The sequence below is a fragment of the Cebus imitator genome, unplaced genomic scaffold (genome assembly GCF_001604975.1).
Source record: "Cebus imitator isolate Cc_AM_T3 unplaced genomic scaffold, Cebus_imitator-1.0 Scaffold126, whole genome shotgun sequence".
In the NCBI taxonomy this organism is placed as follows: Eukaryota; Metazoa; Chordata; class Mammalia; order Primates; family Cebidae; genus Cebus; species Cebus imitator.
Window position 1 is genome coordinate 2,671,525 of NW_016107441.1, and position 23,169 is coordinate 2,694,693.

General features: G+C 42.6%; 1 protein-coding gene across 4 annotated transcripts in view; it reads left to right on the plus strand.

The window, feature by feature from the left end:
* GRIA1 (glutamate ionotropic receptor AMPA type subunit 1) overlaps positions 1-23,169 on the plus strand; it is a 318,919-nt gene that overhangs the window by 134,648 nt on the left and 161,102 nt on the right. For all 4 annotated transcript variants that reach the window (XM_037742750.1, XM_017540525.2, XM_017540526.2 and 1 more), the window contains exon 3: positions 20,974-21,213. In XM_037742750.1, the coding sequence (XP_037598678.1) occupies positions 20,974-21,213 (240 nt within the window). The remainder of the gene's footprint in view (positions 1-20,973; positions 21,214-23,169) is intronic.

Below are 23,169 nucleotides of genomic sequence, written 5' to 3' on the forward strand. Positions count from 1 at the left end.
CGAACCTGGAGGGAGGAAGACCTGACTCTGCAGATGAGCTTTGTGTCCTGGGGAAAGTCTTTTCAGCCTCTGACCTTCACGTTGCTTATCTGTGAAATGAGAATGAAAAATACTTTCCTCATTGGGTTGTTATGATGATTCAGCAAAATGGCAGGAATAGGAATAGATTTTAAGTGATTAAGAGTTCTAGATTGATTTTAAACAGGAGAGGAAAGCAGAGGAGTTAATTGCACGAACACTGAGAGGAGGTAAAGTGTGGGGTATATTTAGGGCAGAGTGATTTTTTCAGTGTTAGGGTCTCTTCTCCATAGTTTAAGAGGTTCCCACCTGAAGTCTTGTTCCATCTCATCTCTTCCAGCTATGCCAGGCCTTCTTGACTCTGCTCTCTCAATGTGGAAAATGACCAATCCAGTGTGTGTGTGTGTGTGTGTGTGTGTGTGTGTGTGTGTGTGTGTGTGTGTTGTACTGTTGAAGCTGACTCCAGAATGCCAGCACTATTCTCATCAGCATTTGAGCTCACTGGTGGCACTTGAGAGTAAGGATAGACCCTTAGCTCTCGGTGCTAACATAGACATTGGCACATTAGTTTCAGCTGAATTAACTCATGTAGGAGTGACGCTAAGAGACAGAGTGGAGTGGAAACTTCTCTGCATATAGAAATAGACACATCTTAGCACTGTCTGTGTAGCAAGATATATTATCATCATCGTACTGATACTGGACAAAGCAGGATCTTCAGACAGGGCCCAGTGACCATAGGGATTAATGCAAAAGCAGATGGGATGGAGCACGGTTAAATCCAAAAAAAGAGCAGCAGCTCAAGAGACAGTATGAAATATAATGGACAAGGGTCAGGAGACCTGCATTTGAGCCCCACCTTAGCTGACTGGTCCTGGAAATATCATTTCTATAAATTAGCACAATTGATGAAGATGCTCTCTAAAGCACCTTCGGTTCTGATAGCCTAAAAATGCATGAGTTATTTTTAAGCAGAAACTTAACTACAGCTATTCTTAGTCTCTCAACTAGAAGCTACATGTGATTCTGCATTTCTTATTAATTGCAGAGGTACAATTTTCCACTGCATGTTGCTCTTATCTCTCTTAGTGGTCAGATAATGTTATTTATAAAACAATAACAGTAAAGCCTCAGAGAAACTGCAGCAACAGAAACAATAGTAGTTATTTACTGAGCCAGAACTATGCAAAAACAAGTTTTACAAGCATTTGATTCTCAGGGTGCCCCATTGAGTGTGTACTATTATTCTATAATACAGATGAGGAAGCAAAGGTCTCAGAGTTACTAATTAACTTGCCCAAAGGATGAAGTGCAGTTTTGAACCTGGTTCGTCCACCATCAAACCCTTTTCCCTTAACCACTCAGGTGTCTAATCCGGAGTAGACACAGGTACGTGAACCCAAGTGTTCCCAGTGGCCTTTCTATCCCAGAAGTCTCCCCCGACTTGAAAAATAATCTAGAATGATTTTTTTCAGAGGAATCAGTCTTTGTTTTCCAGCCAGAAGGAAGTCACTAGCTCCAAAGTAAAAGAATGGGGAGAGCAATGCTTTCCATAAAGTGAATTCTAATGAGGTACGAGTGGGCAGATCTCTACTGGAGGAGGGAGGACGGCGGCGAGGAGACTGGCGTGGGAAGCAGGGAGGGCTGCATATGCCCCCACCCACCCCACCCCCCCAGTTCTCTGAGAGATATTCCACACAGGAATTCCTGACCTTTGAACAGCCATTGTTCGATGACTCTGACCATGGAAAGGGTTCGAGAAAAAGTACACCAGAGTGGTGTCACAGCCGATAGACCAGAGACAACAGAGAAACTGGCTGCACGTCTCAGCCTCACTCAGAAAGCCTTTGTTCCCAAGGCACTATTAAGCATCAGGTAGACAGAAAGATTCCTAAGACACAGTTCCTGTCCTCACAGGAAGGACTCATTGGACAAGATGAGAGGCAAACGCAGGCAGGCTAGCATTAATGCAAGATGCTGAGTGCCATAACAAACGTCTAAACTACTTGCTTTAGGTGTAGAGTGAAGGGAGGATCAGACACAATTAATTATAACAAGAGGTAGAAAGTGCTAAGTGTGCTAATAGCAGTAAAAGCCAAGAACTATGAGAGCCCCACGAAGGATCGATTAATTCTGACTGGGACTCTCACAGAAGAGGCGGTGTTCAAGTGGGACCTTGAAGGATCAAAATGAGTGGATAGAGCAGTGAGGAGATTCTGCTTATCACAGGGGAGTCTGTGTAAACAGGGAAGTGTATTTGCCTGTGTTTGCTTTTCCAAAGGCAGGATGGCTACAAGCATGGTGCTGAAGTTCAGACTGACCTGCTTTGATTTCCATGACTGCTATTTCTGCTTGTCCTTGAACTTTCACTTTTTTATCGGTAAATGGAGATTCTAACACCTTCTTCATGGCATTGTTATTGGGAACAAATACATCAGCACGTGTTTAGTAATGCCAGTGTTTAGTATATGCTCAATAAATGATAGCTCATATTGTCTCTTATGCCTATCACAGTGAACATTATCTCAGTCTTCTGGGTAGCATCTGAGGCTAATTGGCCACTGTTAGACAATTTAAAAAGTTAACTAAATGCAGCTACATCTTCATCTGCATTTCTCCTCTCCCCAAATTCTTATATATGACCATCTTTGCCTAGTCTTGCCTTTTTGTTTTTTATTTTTGGGTTTTTTTTTTCTATACAGTAGAGCAAATTATTGATTTCTTTTTATATTTTCCTCTTCTTGTGATCCAGTAGTGAGTGCAGAAGAGCAGCTACCACAGTCAGCCTCTCAGTGAGAACGCTATCGTGTCTGCAGACCAGCTTTGTTCCTCTCCTAGTCATCACTATGCTGCTGAGAATCATCATAGAATATGGGAACTACAGGCAACTGCAGCCAAATCTTTTGTTTTACCAATGAGAACGTCCAGCCCAGAAACAGGAAGAAACTTGTCAAGCTTATACAGAGAGACAGGCAGGGGTGGGCCTGTGCACCAGGCCCCAAGTGTGCTGACTCACAGGCCAGTGCCCTGAAAGGCTTGCATGCCCTTTCTGCTTTTCCTCTGCAGAGTTGGGCTGTGATGAGGATAAAGATTCCTTTCCTCCTGCTCATTTCTTCCCTCTCCCTTCCTTCCTGCTTTGGGTAGAGCTGGAAGCCCTGGCTCTACCAGAAAGCCATGTTTTACATGCAGCTCCTGCTTCCACGAGGCATCCTCAGCATGCTTTTCACAGCACCCAGTGCTGACTCGGTAGCCTTCGCAGCTTGGAGTCCAGTTGATAGCCAGTGAAGTGAGAAGACTGGAAACACTTTAAACTGTCTCAGCCTTGAAGAAAGTGAGAAGAAGGCAGGTGGGAAACGTCTGTGATGAGCGACATTATAGAGAGTTAACAAAAACTGGGAGACTTTCAGGGTTTCCTTCTCCTGCTCCCCTGAGACCAAGGAATATAAATACTTTTAATCTTACAGGAAGGCTCTAGTGGTGCAGTGGTGACTAGGTTGAGGAGGATTCAGAAGTGGTACTTGGGATCCGTATACACACACTTGGGAACACACGCACACACACATTCATGTGTCTGCACCAGGTAGCAGGCATTTCTGCCTTGGCCTTTTAAAAACACACTTGTCCTTCAGGATCTTCATCTTGGAAATCTGCCCTGTTCTCCCTCCTTAAACGATTGTCCTTTCCTCTGAATGTGTAGAACATGCTGTGCTTCTGCTATAGAATTTATTTCATTTTCTCATACAATTTTTATTAGTAGTTCATAAGTCTGTCTCTTCCGCCACATTAGAACGACCCTCTTAAAGGCAAGGGTCTTGGTTTTTGTTTTCCCTATATTACACCACATACAACATGTTGACTCGAGACAGTTACTTATTCAGTGAATGTTATGGTATTATAATAGATATGTTGCAAGGTAGTTTAGCAAAGTGATAAGAACTTATATGTGGAATCAGACATACAGGGGTATGAATTGTAGCTCCACTATTATCGGTTCTGTGACATCTGCCTGTCTATGTTTTAGTCCCTCTTTTGTTAAATGGTAATAATAATAATGTGCACCCTCTTGGGCTGTTACAGAGATTAAAAGAGTTCATGAATGCAAAATGCAGTCTATTTTCTAGCATTAAAGGGCTCAATATATGCAAGGAGCTATTAGTCATGTTAGAAATACTCATGATAATTGTCATCATCAGCAGCACTTGTTGCCACTGTGTCTGTGCTGGTAACCAGGTTCTCCAGATCCTCAGTGAACCCTTCTTTTCTTAGAGATAAGTGTGAGGGAGATAAGCAAAGGAATATATTGAAGGAAAAAAGTCCTATGTTTATTAGTATGTGGCTTTTGCCCCAAGCTATGCTGTGGGCTTCTGTGAAACTGGAAGACCCAAGAAAGCTACTTTCCCTGTGGCCCTCGCCTAATCTTGGGTGTCTGGATCTCAGCTCTGTGGGGAAAAGGCCAACCCAAGACAATAGTAAAGAAAAATAAATTTTTGCCCAATTCTTTGAACAAAGCAGATCCAAGCTTCCCACCTCAGATCTTCAGAGTGAAGGCCCTCCCTCCCATACTCAGAGCAGTCCTAGATCTGCACAGCACCCTCAAAGAAACAAATCCAGCAGAGATTTTATGGCTTTAGCACCATGGCCCATAACTGGCCTTATCTCCTTAGCTGTCTTGAAGGAGACAATAGTGGGTGAAGGAGGGGTAGTCATCCTAAAACCAACAAGTGGTCCCAGCTGTAGGGTATTTAGCAGCGTGGCTGTGGTGGTGGTTGCTTGGTGTATGTGTGGATGTGCAAGGCAAGTCCATAGTGCAGAGCTCTGAGTGTCTGCAGAACCTGCGGAGGAAATCAGAACTTGAGATAGAGAAACATATCCTCTTAATGGTAATGCCGTTTGGATCTGGAAATAACTGTGCTTGCACAGTCCATGTCTATTCTCTTACAGAGGAGGAAACAAATCTCTTCATTTAAGGGGGGAAATTGTCCACTCACTCGCTTACTCATTTACTTGACATTGTACCCTTCAGTGCTGAAGACTGTTCTATGCATTAGATAGATATGCTGAGAAAAGACAGTCTCTGCCCTCACAAATTTGCCCTAAAAGGGGAACATCTAGATAATCAATGAGCTAATAAATAATTACATGCAGCATCATACCTTCAACCATCTCTTTGGATTCACTGCATTCTCCATGCTCTCTCTAAGACCGCCATTCATGCCCTGGTGAGTCAAGAGCTCCTGGCCAGCACTGTCTTCTCTGATCAACTCATATTTCTGCTTATATCAGCTTTGCTGGTGGCATACCAGAATCAAGAATTAATTCTATTTGTTTTCAAACCTATTTATATTTCTGTGTTTTTATTGTATTTGGACAATTTAATTAAAATTATGTGAACTAGTGAAATATGGGTGCAAAAGAAAGTCCTATATTTTTGGAAACTAAATACTTTTGAAAGGCTCTCAGATGAATCACTAAAATCATTGTAATATTAGGTATCAGAGAGATGACTCTAAGATTGGGGAAAAGCACAGAAAAACAATATGAACTTATATTTATTGTATAAGTGCCTTCAAGTTCCTGATATCAAAATATTGGTAAATGAATGTGCCCCACAGTGTTTTAAATTTTTTTCTACCTTTTTCGAATAATCTAATTGCCATTCACATTACATCAGTTAAGAGGGCTTCAAGTGTAATTAGGATTTGAGTAAAGTTCTGTTAAGGACCCAAACTAAATGTTGTGACAGAGCAGCAGGATGACCTGCTTAGGGTGTCCTTGCAAGACAGGAAGAAGCCATCCAAGAAAGAGTCAGGAGAAGAGTTTGGGCAATGAGAAGAGCATTGGGGGAGGCCATGGTAGGTTGCAGGAGCAGAAGCAGCAGATGAGGAAAAGGGAAATGATAAGGCTGATCAGGTCAACAGTGTGGATTCTCAGAGGTTATGCAAAGGAGTTGAGACTTTATTCAAAGCATGAACAGAAACCTCTGACAGGATGTGACTTCTGTTTTCAAAAGAGCTTCCTGGCTGCTAAGTGAAGGCTGGGTGAGGATGGAAAAAGGGAAAGTGGGCAAGGTGGAGGCAGGGATGATTTAAAGTAACAAAGGCCAGTGATAAAGTGAAATAAGTCTGCAGTGACAGGGGAGCAGGGGCTGAGCCCTAGGCCAGGGTGAGAATGGGGATGCAAAGTGGGCATTGTAAAGACATTTGTGACATTTTTAAAGGGACCCTGTATCCATGTTATCTTTAGTCAGTCAATCAACATGACCAAACTTACAGATAATTTTTTAAAGGCGTATGTGATCTGCTGGGGAAAAATACCTACCGAAAGTTGGGCAACTGGGTTTTCTTTTTCTAGTTTGACATTTATTGGCTGTGCTACTCAGAGCAAGCCACTTAACCTTTGGAAGATCATCTGGAAAAGGGTAATAATAATTATCCTGTGCAGCCCACCTCATATTTGGGTTGTGCAATTTAAATAAAAGATCGTTTCAAATGTAGACCACTCTAGTGAATCTAGGGCTTTGGTAAGCTTATTTCCTCATTTGATCCTCACGGTGGATAAGGTAGATAGTATGGTCCTCATTTCACAGGTAAGCGAATCAATACATATTCAATAAACTAATATTGAACATCTACCATGTCAGAGTCAGGAATAGGCTCTGAGACTTTAGAAACAGATGAAACCCAGCTCTGCCCCACAGAAGTTCATAGTCTGATGAAGAAGACAGATATGAAAATGTGAAATTACAGAATATCAAGATACGTGCTAAGAGAGAAAGTACATTTGAACCTTAAAGGAGGAAGTAAAGAATTTCTTCTGGAAGGAATGGAAGGCTTTCCACCAGGGTTAACATCTGGCTGGGGTCTTGAAGGATGTATAGAAGTTTTCTAGGTATGGAGGAGCATTTTTGAGGAGTATATGCAAAAATGTGCAGACCTGTAAGGAAATGGTTCATATGCAACTGTGTGGGTGGGACTTCAGGTGACTGGCTGACTCTTAGGAATGAGGCTAGAGAATGAATCAGGGGCAGGGAGGCTCCTGCTCTTGAATCTGTGGACGCATTATGCAAAAGCAGGAGCACTAGCACATTTGCTTCATTTTCATTCTTTCCTCAAATGCTTCCCCCAGTTTCATAGTAGGCATGTTCCTGTGCCTTCTACCCTCTTCTTCCTTGCTTACTGCTCCCTCCAGAATTAATTTGAATCTCAGCCTTTTTCCTCTATACTCCTGGAACTCTTAATTTTAGCAGGGATGTACAAAGAGAACACTCCAGGATAGTGAGAAATACATTTTTTCTCCAAATGTCTTCCGGAATTCTGTTACTTAGCAGGAGCTGTTTCCTGCCATGTTTTGAGAAACTTTGAAAAGTGATTCAAATGTTGGTACAAAGGGACCTAAATACTGGGTGGTGAGGAGCATCTTGGCAGAGAAGGCAGCTGAGCTTTTGCTAAAGAGTCTCTGTGGCTGAAATTGTCCAGGAGGCCTGAGTCCCTGGGCTGGGCAGCATGTGCTCTTAGTTTTCATGCTTCAGTTCCTCCTTCTGTAAAATGATAAATAAGAAAATGTGCACAGCTAGGGAGGTGGAAGAGTGTTAGAGCTAATTAAATCTCACTTCTTTTACTTATGAGGAAATAACTCCAAAAAGGAGAAATGACTAGGTCACATAAAGAACCTTCAGCTTACTTGGTCATTTACACATTTACCCCATTCAACAAACATGTTTCAGTGCCTCCCATGTGCCAGGCACTGTGGTAAATACTAGGATAATAGTGATAAGTAAAATAGACGCGATTCTTGCCCTAATGGGGGAGATGAAATTAAACAAATAAACCAAAAGTGAAACAAAATAATTAAAGATAGAGATAAGGTACGATGGAAAGAAACAAGGTACTGCAATAGAGAATAAAAGAATGGGATGTATATTTTAGAGAAGGCCTCTATGAAGAGAGAACATTTTAAGCTGAGATCTGAAGAATGAGAAGGGGTCAGCCACCTTAAAGAGGGTTGGAAAAGCTTGCTAGGAGGTAACAGCTTATACAAAAACCTCAAGGCAAGAAAGTTGGACTGTCCTGAAAGGTAAGTGAGAGACCAATATGAAGCCCAGGCAGAGGGGGCATGGCCTGGAAGCAGATGTGGTGGGAGAGATAAGCAAGGCCAGAACTCACAGCCTTAGAGTTCAAAGTGCCGTTATTGGAGACTCCTGACTGATCTCACACCCCTGCAGAAAAGGAAAGGCAAGTACATGTGCATTGCAAGACTCTATTGGCTGAGCATTTGTTTCAAATGTCGTTTTCTCAGCATGCTTCGCCGAGACCATAGATTACAAAAGCAGAAATAAAAATGATTCAGCTTTTCTTCTGTGTCTACCCCTCAACTTAATTAGTGCTCACAGCTCCAGAAATCAGTCAAGGGCAGGGGTCAGGAGTGAATTCAGATATAGATGAAGTGGGATGTGGTTTCTGATGCTGCCCCTGGGTTTTAGAGATACAGAACTTCTTGTCTTCCCTCTTTATTTTATCCTTCATTTTTTGCCCTTTCACTTCTTCAGCAGATACATCCTACCTAGAAGATGAATTTTGCTTATTTAGGGCACTCTCGGGCTGTCATCTGTGGCTTTCAATAAAGCTTTGTCTTGGTTAACAGATGCTGATCAAGTTCATGGGTATGCATTACAGTGTATGCTTGCTGGTTGGCCTAGGAAAACCCATTTGCATGTACTATTTTCATAGGAAAAGAATAACAACTAAACAAGAAAAGATTTTTTTTCTCCCACTCACCCAAGGAACAGAAATTTAGACAGCTAAAGGAAGAGTCTGCCTTCATTTAATGAATAATTTACCTGGTGTTCCCTGCAGTAGTTGTTCATTCATGAACCAGAAGAAGATGCTCTGCGACTGTGGGGATTGTGGAGATGGCTGCTCTGGGAGGGGAAGCTGTGAAGCTGATCTCTCCCACAACCCACTTCTCTTTGACTAATGTTCATGTGCGAGTTCCCAAAGGCTGCACAAAGGCAGAGCTAGGTAGATGCACTCCCCACCAGGACTCTTCAGTGAATCCCACCTCCAAGCCGTAGATGAGGCTGAATGAACACTCACTCTAGCCTTTGTCTGCAGCCTTTCCTGTGGCCCCTAAACCTAACCCAAGAATGAGCCTTGTTAACCCAAGAATCAGATCGCAAGTCTCGGATCCCTTATTTCAAACAGAGCTCTTCACCCCAGCTCCTGACTGAGCCTCTGGCCCAGCATTCCTGATCGAGTGATCACATGTGGTGGAGACTTGGCCTCAAAGGGTCCATCCACAATATTGTGAGTCCCTTGGTGCATATCCACTTTTTTTTTTTTTGAGATGGAGTTTCGCTCTTGTTACCCAGGCTGGAGTGCAATGGCGCGATCTCGGCTCACCGCAACCTCCGCCTCCTGGGTTCAGGCAATTCTCCTGCCTCAGCCTCCCGAGTAGCTGGGACTACAGGCACGCACCACCATGCCCAGCTAATTTTTTGTATTTTTAGTAGAGACGGGGTTTCACCATGTTGACCAGGATGGTCTCGATATCTTGACCTCGTGATCCATCTGCCTCGGCATCCCAAAGTGCTGGGATTACAGTCTTGAGCCAACTCGCCTGGCCATATCCACCTTTTGAATGAACCTCTGAGAACATCTGCCCTCTGAAGACTGGTGTCTCTTCTGTGATCTCATCAGTGTGGCTTTTAGCCATGGAGCAGTATCGTAGCATCCTCTAGTCCAAAGCTGGCCAGTGCTCATAAGAGGAAGCCTGGAACTCAGAACCTCTGTCCTTGTGTCAACATATTAGCTGCAGTCTATCCATGAGCTTCATGGTCCCATTGATTCTTGTACAGAAATCAGCAAGCAGTGATCTTCAGTGAAACTGGGACCTCAACGATCGACTTTGGTCCTGTCAGAGTTTCTTTCCCTTACCCTCCTTATATTGTGAGCACCCAGTCACTATGATAAAATCACAAATGTAGAAAAGGAATATGTGGGCTCAGACCTGTGTCTATCCTTGCATGACCCTTGGTTCCTCATCTGTTCACGGGTTTAAAGGTCATCCTTTCTGCCCTGTCTACCTTATTGAGTATTCACAAGAGAAAATGAACGTAAGAGATTAGAAATTGTATAATACATTATAAGTTATTATTACCTCTCCCAAATTGTTAACATTTCATCCTTGCTATCTAGCAGCAGAATAGTATAGGGTAGGAGTTTACAAACTACAGCCCACAGGCCAAACCCAACCCAATGCCAGATTTTCTAAATAAAGTTTTATTGAAACACAGCCACACTCATTTGTTTACATATTGCCTTTGGCTGCCTTCATGCTATAAAAGCAGCATTGAGTAGTTGCAGCAGAGACCATATGGCCCACAAAACCTAAGATATTTACTATTTGGCTTTTTACAGAAAAAGTTTGCCTACACCTGGCATAGAAGAGCAGAGTGATGACTCTGAAGTTGGAATGCCTGTGTTTGGATTCTGAATCTTCTACTCAATGACTATATGATCTTTTGCAAGTTAATTAACCTTGGATTTCTCTCTATGAAATAAAAATAAACATTGTATCCCTACCCTGTGCTATCAAATTAGCATTAAATGAGTAATTCTGGTAAGGCACTTAGCTTATATTTGGCACATAGTAAGTGCTCAGTGTTGGCCCTTACTATCGTCCAAAGAATGAAAGCTCTGGTTTCTGTTAATGGACTTTCAGGGAATGGAGTAGCATGGTTTAGGGCGCAGGCCGTGGAGTGGGACAGAACAGTATTTACATCGCAGCTCTGCCACTCACCACATGAATGACTCGGAGAAGATTAATTAATCTCCCTGAACTTCAGCTTCCTCATGCATGAAATAGGAAAAAGGAATTAGAGAGTTATTGTGAAGAGTAAGTGATAAAATACATGTGAAGTGCTGAGAACAGAATTTGAAGCATAGTAAACACTCAATAGGTGATATAACTACAATAATAAATAAGAAGAAGAATGGCATTTTTTTAAGTACTGCTAGCTTCCAAGAACAAATAGGTAGTTGGAGGTGACTGCTGTGCCAACATCGTGTGAAGTAGGAAGTTTTACTTATCACTAGTAACAGTCTGGACACCAGGTTTCGCATATTCCAGGTGCATGTAAATTACACTTTAAAATGGAGTTGTTAGGCAGCTGTCTAGGCTTTTCTCTAGGCCAATAATCCCTTAAGACCAGGTACCTTTCTGTACTAACAATCCATGACTCTATGACTGTTCTTAGGTGAAGTGACAGGTCAAGGAGAACAGCATACATATGTTATGTTACCCTATGGACCATCCCTGAAAGATACTATTCTCATAGCAATACCTGAGTACACAGTGATGCTAAGTAGTTTGCCATACGGGGTGAAAATGTCCTCATTTTGAACCCATTCAACATCTTCAGGGTTGAGTTCTGTAATGGAATGTAAATCTTCTTGCCTGGGGAGAAATGGCTGAGGAGACTGGGTGTTGTGGGTGGAATACATTAGGGTTGGCAACGCTTGAGTGCCAGCCCAAGAGCACAGCTCTCCTTTTCTGTTGCCCTAAGCTAACAGGGGAGTGATCAAGTTCAGTGGACTGAAGTGCAGGGGAGTATTATGTACCTTCCAGACCTATGGATGCTAGATGGGCAGCCTAATTTTTAAAAACATGAAACAAGTAATAGTACCATGCATTTTTGCTTATTCCCTACCTAGCTCTGTATGGTATATTACTCATGATATGTAGCAGAAAATATGAAGATTGGAGAGCCTCTTCATTCAAGGGAGGTGGCATCTCAATTGCAGGTGAAAAGCCATAAATACACAAAAAGTTACTTGATGATATAAAAGAAAATAATCAATTCATTCAGGGCAAGATATGCCATGAAAAAAAGATGGGTCAACTTAGTATCCATATATTAATATAGGTAAATGACTTGAATTCATTCATTTATTGTTGTATTCACTCATGTACCAAAAATACCATATAGTCATTATGGGCATCCTTCAAGGGGATGTGAAGAATAATATAAGCTTTATGAGGGCAAAGACATCATCTGTCTTATTCACCACTCTATTCCACAGTGTCTAGCCCCTAGGAGAAAGACAACAAGGACTGAATTAGGCATAGATCCTTATTTAATACTCAGTGTTTAGATGTATGTAGTTCCTAACACATTTGTGGACATTTACGGAGCTCCTGACAAGATCTTGGGCTCTAATTTATGAAATGCTGCATCAGACATTTAGGAGACATCTGTTGGTTTGATATGCCCAGCATGCATCTCCTCTCTGTTCACAGCACCTTAATTTTCCTTTGGCTGCTAGCTTAGTAACATAAATAGTTTTCCTGCTTCCCTTGACCCAGGAGCAACCCATGCCTGAGCAAGGCTAATCTTGAATTGTATAAGCAGTTATTGCAAATGGCTGGAGCAACGGTGAGACTCTAAAGAGACTGTCCATGAAATGCTGACATCTAGATTTCTAGAGCTGCTGCAGTTTCTGTCTTACCTGAGGCACTTTTTTAGCTGGGGCTTCCTCATATCCTTTGGTAATCTGTTCCTACAAATTACAGAACCTAAACTAATAAAGCATGGGTGTTAGATAAAAATGGATAAGATGCGCACGCACATTTAAAAGGTGGGTGGAGACTTTCAGCCTATAGGTAAGATAGGGAGACATAAGGGTCTTCATGAAGGCGACAGCATTTGAGCTGAACTTTTAAGGAATGGAAAGGATCTGAAGAGGAAGAAGGCAGGAGGCAGGAGGGCTGTGCAGGCTAGAGCAGAAACATGAGTGTAGGCCCAGAGCCTTCAGGCCGAGAAAAGACTGAGAAACAGCCACGTCTACACTGAAACTCAGTGAACTCACCGAGCATTCCATGTTTGTCATGCCATTACACTTGTCAGATGTTCCCTTTCCCATTTTCTAGGTTATCCCACTGAGTCACAACAACCTTCCCCTCCACTGTCCCCCATCAATGGACTTGAACTGTGGGATGCTAGAGAGGAAAGGCCTTGTGAGACCAGCTAGGACTTAAGCTAGAGCTCTGCAGGCCACCCATGCCACACATGAAGTACTGGATACCTCAGAGGAGTTCAATTTTACCCAAAGAACTACATGATCCTTTCTCCTCACCTTAATCTCTACTGCCTTCCCCCCCTTCCCTATACTGTGTCCACATGGGCCCTCTTTCTGTTGCTTGAGCTCTTCTGTCTTGTCCCTCAGCCTCATTCAGAGCCTCTGTTCTGTTCCTTCTACCTAGGACTATTTCTTTAGCACTTAACCTGACCAGCTCCTTCTTAGGGTTCCTTTCTCAGCTCCAGTGCTGGTGACACAGAGGGGTCTCCATGACCAGCCTATCTAAAATAGTCCTGGCAGTCACTCTCACAACATCCCATTTTATTTTCTTTGTAACATTTGCAACATCTGAAATGGCCTTGTTTATTCATATATCATCCCTCTCCCTTTCTGGAGCCTAAGCTCCAAGAGAGCAGAGACTTGTCTTTTTATCCAGTGATGTGTACCCCCAGCACCAGCTTGCTGCCTAGCATACACTACACACTCAGTAAACCCCTGTTGGATGGGTGAATGATTAGATAGAAGAAAGATGGAGAGAAGAAACAGAAAATTTCCATCTGTAGGACTACACATCCCCAAGGAGTACCAAAGTTCTGTTATAGGTGCTTCACCAAAACATAAAACGTTTGAGAAACACTGATTTAGTTTAAACTCCATCGTCCAGATAGGAAAAATGCAGCCCAGACAGGAGAAGGGGCTTGTTCACAGACATGCTTCTTTGTGCTTACTTCTCCACAATCATGTCAGGCACCTGAAGAATTTTACAAGGGAAGCTCCAGTTGATCAGCCTGTTTGCCCTTGCCCCTCCCCTTGGTTACATACGTCAGCCCACGGGGTAAGTCTAAATTCAGGACCAGGGATCCCAGCCTTGCTCTAATTCTTAGCCTCATATGCAGTACCGTATCTCATTGGCTTTCAGTGCCTGGTAATGAATACCCACGCTTAATCATAAATACACAAATCTGACTTGGGAGGATGGCTCTTCCGCATCTCCTTTTGCAGCCATCTTCCAACTTGGCTCCAGGGCTGGATGAAGAGAGTTCTTGGAAAGCTGAGATGAATCCAAAACCAAGGTGAAAGGCTGCATTGACACAGATACAATGACGTAACTTCTCTAGTCCTGGCAAGGCCCTTGGCAACCTAGTCTCTACCCACTCCAACTCTGTGCCATACCCCAACCCAGTCAAACTGATGTTTCTAGAGTTTCTCTGTTGTCCCCTCCTCTCTCATCTCAGTTCTTTGGATAAAATGGTCCCTCTGCTTGAATACAGGAACAAGGTGCTTAACACTGTGTCTGGCCCCTGCTAAAGGTTCAGTTAACACTGGTTATAATAGCAGTTATGACCATTTATCCTATGGCTGATCCCTTTATTACTCTCTCAAATCACCCTTTATTTTCCTTAATGTAGAATGCACTGAACTCTTGCTTAAGCTCTGTGAAGGTAGAAAACATGTCTGTCTTGTGTTATTGTGGTACCCCAATTCTCTGGCACAATAAATGATAATGTTTTATCTAGTAAATGACAGAGATGCCCTGGATGTATCAGATCCTAAGTAAGGTGATATTGTTTAGAGGGCTTCGGGATGCTTTATATCTATTATGGTAATTCTTTGCATGTCAGCATTATATCTAGGATACAAGAGAGTATAAAAAAGGATGGGCGGGCACTCTTGTTGCCCTCTGAGTGATGGAAATAAAGCACATCATTTGATGTCACAAGGTTAGAGTAAGATGATCAAGAATGTGATTCCACCAAGAAGGATAGAATTTTTCTGGGAGGGGAATGAGCACCTGAAAGTCCCCCCATTCACATATAACTTTTGATCTCCCTCCCCTAAAATTGAAGCTGTCCTGTCACCTCATTATCCTCTATTTACAATGAGGCTGCCACATTCTCAGGGACTGGAGCCAGGAGCCAAGGAGAAGCGTCGGTGTGAGAGGCCTTAAATGAAATGACAATAAAAAAGGAGTTGCTAATGCCAGGCGTTCCCTCCCTGGGAGAGAGCTGTCAGGGCCAGTGCCCAGGGCTAGGAGATTTATTGATACTAAGTGGATATTGCCCTAACAAGGAGTGATTATCAAAGAGGTTTGAGTGAGCTGAGGATGGAATTAGACAGCCCTCACTGTGCAGTGTGCGGGTTTTCCTGCCCTTATTGGTTCCTGCCCTCCTGCCTCCCCCAGAGGGAATTCCTGGCCTCGTTTTTTACTCACTCTGATTGTTGGACACGCTCTGCTACAGAGTTTCTTGGAGGCAGGGCCTTCAGAATCTGACACTCTGGCAGGGTTCTCTGAATGCTCTGTCTCTCTATCTCTGCCAGGCCTTTGCTGTTGCTGTTCCACCTACCTGGAATACTCCTTATGAACGTGTAACTGTACCAAAACCCCTCTCCTGACTGATTCCTGCTTGTCTTTCAATGTCAAAGCTGGCACTTCCTCTTGGAAGCTTTCTTTGAGGTCCCAAAAGCTGGGGTTATGTGTACCTGCCTGCTGAACTCATCCCTAACATAGCGTGTACACTGAACTGTTGTTGCGTACATAGTTGTCAGTCTCTCCCATTGTGAGAGTGACGGTCCCTAAGTGGTTGGGGATGGCCTGGTTTGCCATTGTATCTCCATTGCCTAACATAGTGTCTTCATGAGTGCCAGATGCTGGGTATTGAATGGTGGGTGTATGGACAGATAGACAGAAGAATTGGTGTGTACATGTACAGGCTCTTCCCAGGGATGAGAGAGGAATACATCAAACATACGACTCAATTGTACTTGCTTATATTTCAATAGGCTCTACTGGAGTAATGCCTTTTTATCTGGCATCAGGGGTGGACAGTCTGCTGCGTGAGAGGATTTTCCAGAAACTGAAGCTGACCCATGAGCCAAGACTATGTCAAACATCTATGACATATCACAGACATTAAGGCCTCAAGCTCTGTAGTCAGACTGGTAGAGGTCATATCTCAGCTTGCCTTGTGCTGGTTCTGGACCTCAGTTCTCCAATTTGTAACCCACCTTAGGAAATGAAAGGCGTTAATGCAAGGAAATGTCCTTGGCACAGTGCCTGGCACTTGGCAGGAATTGAAGTATCAGCTCTTAATTATTACTATTAGAGAGAGTTACAGGCCAGTCACAGTGGCTCATGCCTGTAATCCCTGCACTTTGAGAGGCTGAGGTGAAAGGATTGCTTGAGGCTAGCAGTTCAAGACCAACCTGCACAACATAATGAGATCCCATCTCTACAGCTTGAAGCTACAGTGAGCCATGATGATACCACTGTACTCCAGCTAGGGTGACAGAGCCAGAGCCTGTTTCTAAAAAAAAGAAGAAGTAGTAGAGGAAGAAAGAAAGAGAACACTAATATTCCAGTGCTTTCTAAATGGAGAATACTGCATTTCATCCCAGCAACATGATGGAAGTCTGTGCATTGACCTAGTACACACGGAGTTCTGATTGTGAAAAATGCCCCATCTCTTCCTTCCTACTTGTCATATCTGACAATATAGCCTCCATCTCTGGCTCCCTTTCTAATCTCCCTCCTCTCATCTACACTGTACTGGGTAACTGATTCACAAAGCAGGTTAAAAGTTGTGTCTTAACACTCAAGACTCCAAATCCATCTATTTAGAAGTGACAAAGGTAAATCTGTTCAGGAAAGAGATTTGGGCTGAGGCACAACTCCTACAAAGGAGTGATCTTTGCAAAGAGGCAAGAAAAGCAGGTTGCAGGCAGGAGGGGGACAGCTAGTGCAATCTCCCAGGATTTTGTTACAAAGGAATCTAAGAACTCAGAGGCTTAACTCCTTTCTGGGTTTGAAAAAGTGTTCTGGGAATTGCTAAAATTTGACTAAAGTGTTGCCGAATCAGTAAATATTTTCCAATCAATTAGACTAGACTCAAGAATGTCGGAGTCTGAAGGGGCGTTAAACGTTATAGAGATCAAACAATCATCTCACAGACGGGAAAGTTGAGACCCAGGAAAGTGGGATTTCTTAAAGTCACACAAGTACTCTGCAGTGATGAAACCAAAAAGAGAATCGTCCAGGTCTTCTGACATCTAGCCTAGTGCTTTATCTACAGAATCATGTTATCTCTTCTGATTGAATATTGGTTGTGACAGATTCAAAGTAGATACAGTGCCTCACAACTACTAATTATATTTATCAACATTTAACCAATGACTGCCTTCTCCCACAGGCCTTGGGCCTATAGGGTCTGTCTGTCTGTTTCTCTCTCTCTTTCTTTTTCTTCCTCTCTCTCTGCTGTTGCTTAGGTTTGGCTGAAGTGTGGAGATGGCCTGACAGTCAGGCACTGAGCAACTCTGGAAGCCAGAGTTCACTCAAGTAAATCCAGGCCAGCTACCTCCAAGACATGCTTTTTTAGGGAGTAGTGGGTAAATGCACCCTCTGAGCCTTAGAGGATAAAACACTCTGTTTAAGGCAAGAGATGCTTGCAGAAGGGGAAAATAGGGAGATAATTTGAAGCAGAAAATGTCCTGGCCACCTGTGTGTCTAAGGATTTGCCATGTCTGCCGGTCCTGTATCTTCCACCCCCATCCCACCCTTTCCTACTTCACCTCTAAAGTCCTAGCAAAAAACACCATCCATGAGGGCCCCAGTGGCACAGCTAAATGTGTGAAACCAAGAAGATGACATAAGATTTATATCCTGCAGGATATTTTATTGCAGCAAGGGAAGAGAAGAAATCCTAAAAATTCTGTAGAGAGTGTATTATAATATTTTAATGGGGTTTATGTGCTCCCCATATACACTTCACCTTGGAAGATGGATTGTGCATTTTGACAAATCTATATTTAACATTGAGAGAATAATATATGGTGTATGCTTCCTGGTAGAGAAATCATATTTATGGAAATCTTGATTCACTTATTACAATAGAAATTTAAAGACAGTGCCTATTGTGGACTGTGGATAGATAGAGTGTCCTCATTAGGGTGAAGGAGAGAATAGTGTGAGTGGTGGAGGATAAATGTCTTACCATAGAAGACAGGAACCCAGGCAGGGAAACAAGTGGTCCAGGGTGACCCAACGGTCATCTCTGTTTGGGTTCAGCTCTTCCTCAGCCCCTACTGCAAGTCATAAGCCTTCATCAAACACTCATCATTTTTTATTCATCAAATATGTATTAAGCATCTACCATATCCCAGACACCCTGCTGACTTTGGCACAAACAAGCATGCCCTAATTTTCAGGGAATTCACATTGATCCAAACAGCCACATATATATATACAAATAAACCAAGAAAATTATTTTAGATGAAATAATTAAAGTGTGGGAAATAAGACAGAGTAATAAGATACAGACTGATGAGGGGTCACTATTTAGAAGAGGTGATGAGGCAATATCTGTTTGGGGAACAGATTTGGGCTTAGGCATAACTGCTGCAAAGGAGGGATGTTTGCAAAGAGGTAAGGAAAGAGCATTGCAGGCAGGAGGGGAACAGCTGTTGCAGGGTCTCCCAAGCAGAATGAGCTCAGAGCCCAGAGGAGCAGAGCAAAAGCCAGTGTGGCTACAGCAAGCAGCAGGTAGAAGAGGGGGGTAAGGTAGGTGAGGTGAGAGGAGCAAGCTATTTACGCTCTATGTCATGGTCAGATGTTGAGACTTTTCCTGTGTGCAATGGGAAAACTTTGAGCAGATTTGCACACGGAGGAAGAACAATGTGTTTTGTTTGTTTTGTCTTTGTTGTTTAAATAAGATCTCTCTGGCTTCTGGGCACAGAATCGATTTTGTCACTGAAACCGAATACCATAAAGCTCAAGGCCATGAGCACCACTTTCAGATATAAGAAGGGCTAGAGAGTGGGTCAACAGCAAGAATTCTGTAAAACCAGAACCTCAGTAACTAGAGGTATGCAAGCAAATGTTAATGATCACCTGCCAGATTTCCTGCAGATGATATGCTGGTTTTCAGTGGGAGTAGGACAGATGAGTTATGTGGTTCAGCTGCAATCTTTAAGAGATTATGACCTTTAAAGTCCATTATCTCTAGGGAATAATGGAGAACTGAGAGTCACAGTAGACAATTAGGCACCATTGATTAATTGCATTCTTTATTGCAGCATGACCCAAAAGATTTTCAATAGCATGTCAAAAGTGTTCACCAAAAAGGGTTTGTAGGCAAACAGATTTCACAAAATCTGGGGTGAAAATGGGTAGAATTCCTCACAATCTTTTATGCAGCTAATGTGAAGTATGAAACTCTCAAACAGGGATGAAGTATGTACCATTTCCCAAATGTATTTGACCAAAGAAGATTTTTATTTTTTAAGGATCATTTTGTGGGCTATTGTTTCATAAAACCACTTCGGCAATTTTCACATAGTGTAATTTGAGACCCCATACACAGTGGCAATATGTGCTTCTGGAAGCAGGTGATATGGTAAAAAGGGTAAAGAATCTAAGAACATTAACTTAGTTATCTTAAAAGAAAAAAAGTAATAATGCCTAAATCACAAGGTTGTGATGAGGAGTAAATAGCCTAATATATGTAAAAGGACCACAAAGCACTCTAAAATACTGTTCTCATGACAAGGATGACTGACCTTCCTCGCCATCCACCTTGGAAGGGCAATTTTTAGGCATTGAAGATGGCCTTGGGGTTGGTCTCAATGGGGCAAAGCTTATGAACTCATCCTGTATCATAGAGTAAAATAAAGTTTAGGAGCTGACTGACCTGGAGTTTGATCCCATGACCTTGGTCTTATTAGCATTGTATTTTAACTAACAGTATTATCAACCATGAACCAGGATTGGCAACTGCATTGGGATCCTACAGAATGGATCCTGTGGGGATGTTCTCACAGCTAAGCTATTACTATGGTTGATACACTAGGGGGTCTGAAAATCAGCTAGCAAGATGTACAAGCTCAAAATGAACATCAGCAGAGAAATAAACACTGAGAGTTAAGGGCTAGACCGGGAAAATCAACACTTGTTTTCTTAAACATGTATCAGCAGCAGTGGCTGGAAGATATCCCTCTTCCTGTAGCAACTTTTTATGCTTTGCCTTTAAGTGATTGACAATGTGAGGGAAAGATTATTAGATTAAGAGTCAAGATATCTACCCAAGTTATATGTTGTAGCTGTGCTACCTTGAACATGTTCATTAAATTTCTGAGCCTTGATTTCTCCCCTTTAAACAATGACCCAGCCATCTCTTTCTAAACTCAACAGGGTCATTGTAGAAATCAAGTAAGGTAGCAGATAAAAGTGCTTTATATATATGGCTACTGTAATTAAAAACCAGGACAACTTCTGGCTTGTAATAGATGCCTAAGAAAATTGGACTTACACAGATGAATGGTCAAACAGGTGACTGTGTGAGAGGGATGGTTAGATGGGCAGGATAGGCTGGGCGCGGTGGCTCACGCCTGTAATCCCAGCACTTTGGGAGGCTGAGGCGGGTGGATCACGAGGTCAAGAGATCAAGACCATCCTGGTCAACATGGTGAAACCCCGTCTCTACTAAAAATACAAAAAATTAGCTGGGCATGGTGGTGCATGCCTGTAGTCCCAGCTGCTCAGGAGGCTGAGGCAGGAGAATTGCCTGAACCCAGGAGGCGGAGGTTGCGGTGAGCCGAGATCGCGCCATTGCACTCCAGCCCGGGCAACGAGAGCGAAACTCCGTCTCAAAAAAAAAAAAAAAAAAAAAAAAAAGATGGGCAGGATAGATGGACAGTTGAATAGATTCATGTGTTGAAAGGATGAATGGATGGATTGGTTTGTTGGATGGCTATATGGATAGATGACACATGGGTAGATAGTTGATGGGTTGGATGGATGAACTAGTGGATGGATTCATTTTGGAGTCATCTGACCACTTTTTTGCCTCGTCTTCTATTTATTAATCCTTCTCTTATCTTCTTCTAGTCTGTTCCCAGTTCTCCAAAGGAGTCTATGCCATCTTTGGGTTTTATGAACGTAGGACTGTCAACATGCTGACCTCCTTCTGTGGGGCCCTCCACGTCTGCTTCATTACGCCAAGCTTTCCCGTTGATACATCCAATCAGTTTGTCCTTCAGTTGCGCCCTGAACTGCAGGATGCCCTCATCAGCATCATCGACCATTACAAGTGGCAGAAGTTTGTCTACATTTATGATGCCGACCGGGGTAAGCCAAGGGTTAGAGGAAGGAGACTGTTGAGGGATGGAGAGAAAATTACCAGTAGAAAGGAGAACGATGCCTCACTGCCTCCCTGAAAAATGTGGGAAAATGATCCAACATGCTTTATTTCTGAGAAATCTGACTGATTTCTCAGAAGCTAACCTCTAATTCAGTTTGGAAACACATTCTGAGAATAATCCCCTTAATGTACCATGTTGCTCTACAGTTCGCCAAGCTTTCATGGCTCCTGAGTCCAAACTCAATGCCAAGGGACCTCAGACTTTGGAGTCAGACAAATCTGAATCTGAATCCTAGGTTCTCTCCTCTCCAGCTGTTTGACTTTGGACAAACTCTCTCTGTCTCAATTTCAGCATTTATGTAATGGGGATAAAATTCTCTATGCCTCCATTTTCTCATGTCTATAATGAAGATAAAAATAATCTGTACCTCATAAAGGTGTTGTGAAACTGAATGAGATGACTACAAAGTGTTCAGGGCCTGAAACATAGTAAAAACTCAAATTTTTTCTCTGCATTCGATGTTATCATCATCATTATCATTTTCATCCATCTCTGGCCTTTTTAGTTCTTCCTCCTTTGAATTTAACACCACATTTTCCAAATTTTTTCTATACTTTTTCTTCTCTATGTCTTTACTCATGCTATTCCAGTTTTCTGGAGTGCACTTTCCTTCTCCAGCCTACATCTGTAAATCCTTCTCCTCTCTTGCAGGCTACTCAAATACCATTTTCCCTATTCCCCAGTTTCTCTGGATGGGAGAACTCTCTTCTTTTTTCCAGCCCCTGTGACGTTTGTCTTGTACCATCCTACCTTCCCATTATACACTAAATAGTCCTGTAATAATTTAGTCACTATTGGTTTAAACAAATAAATGTGTCATACAAGGCCTGAAAGATGAGACAGAGGAGTGCAGTACTGATGTGGTTGCCTGCAGGGAGTCTTAGAAGACTTTTGAGTTGGAGAGCAACTTGTGAAAGTGATTTTTCAGGCAGTGAGGCAGGCGTTTTTCAGATGGGAAGGAGCTAACAGAAGAAAAAACTAGGAACACCTTATTTTCTTTGATTTTCCCCTCCCTGTCCCCACTTTGATGACTTCCCCTCTCACACTGCAGCTGTCACAGGGGTCACCTGGAGGTCTATTTCAGGACAGCTTTACAGCATAATGAAGCTGAAGGCCTGGAAGTGATAAAGCCAGAAAAGCATAGCTTTGCTTGTGGGAGATTATCTCTGGGGTCAGCAGAGGCACCCAAACTTTCAAAAGAGCTCCACCTAATTCAGAATTCAGAGCTCAGAGCTCTGCCATTTGACAGCTGTGTGACCTTGGACTCGTGACTAAATCTCTCTGAGCCTCAATTTCCACACTGTAAAATAGGGATAGTAATAGAATCGACCCTGATAGATTAAGTGAATTAAAACAGGTAGAATAGTGGCAGACGCACAGTAAATTTTCAGTAAATGTTTGGCTCAAACATACCAAACAACCTGTATTGAAAAGAAAACAAAATTAGGAAGGCATAGCAGAATCAATCTACAGATGATTCTTCAGGCCAGGTACCATACTGGTCACTGTAGAAGAGGTTAGCAGTGTTACTGAAAGTCACAAATGACATACATACAAAAGACTAATGCATGCAATATCAAAATAACATCTGTGGATAATTAATAATTATTGACACACAAATAATTGATAATAATTGACAATGACACACCAAGATGTTCATGTTGCGATCACTGAAACCTGCAAATATGTCTATGTTATATGGCAAAGGGAAATTAAGGCTACAGATGGAATTAAGGTTGCTAAACTACTGACATTTAATAGGGAGATTATCCTGGATTATGTTGGGGGAACACAATGTAATTATAAGGCTCCTAAAATTGAAAGTCAGAGTCAGAAGAGTCAGTATCAGAGTGATGCAATGTGAGAAAGACTCGACCACCAC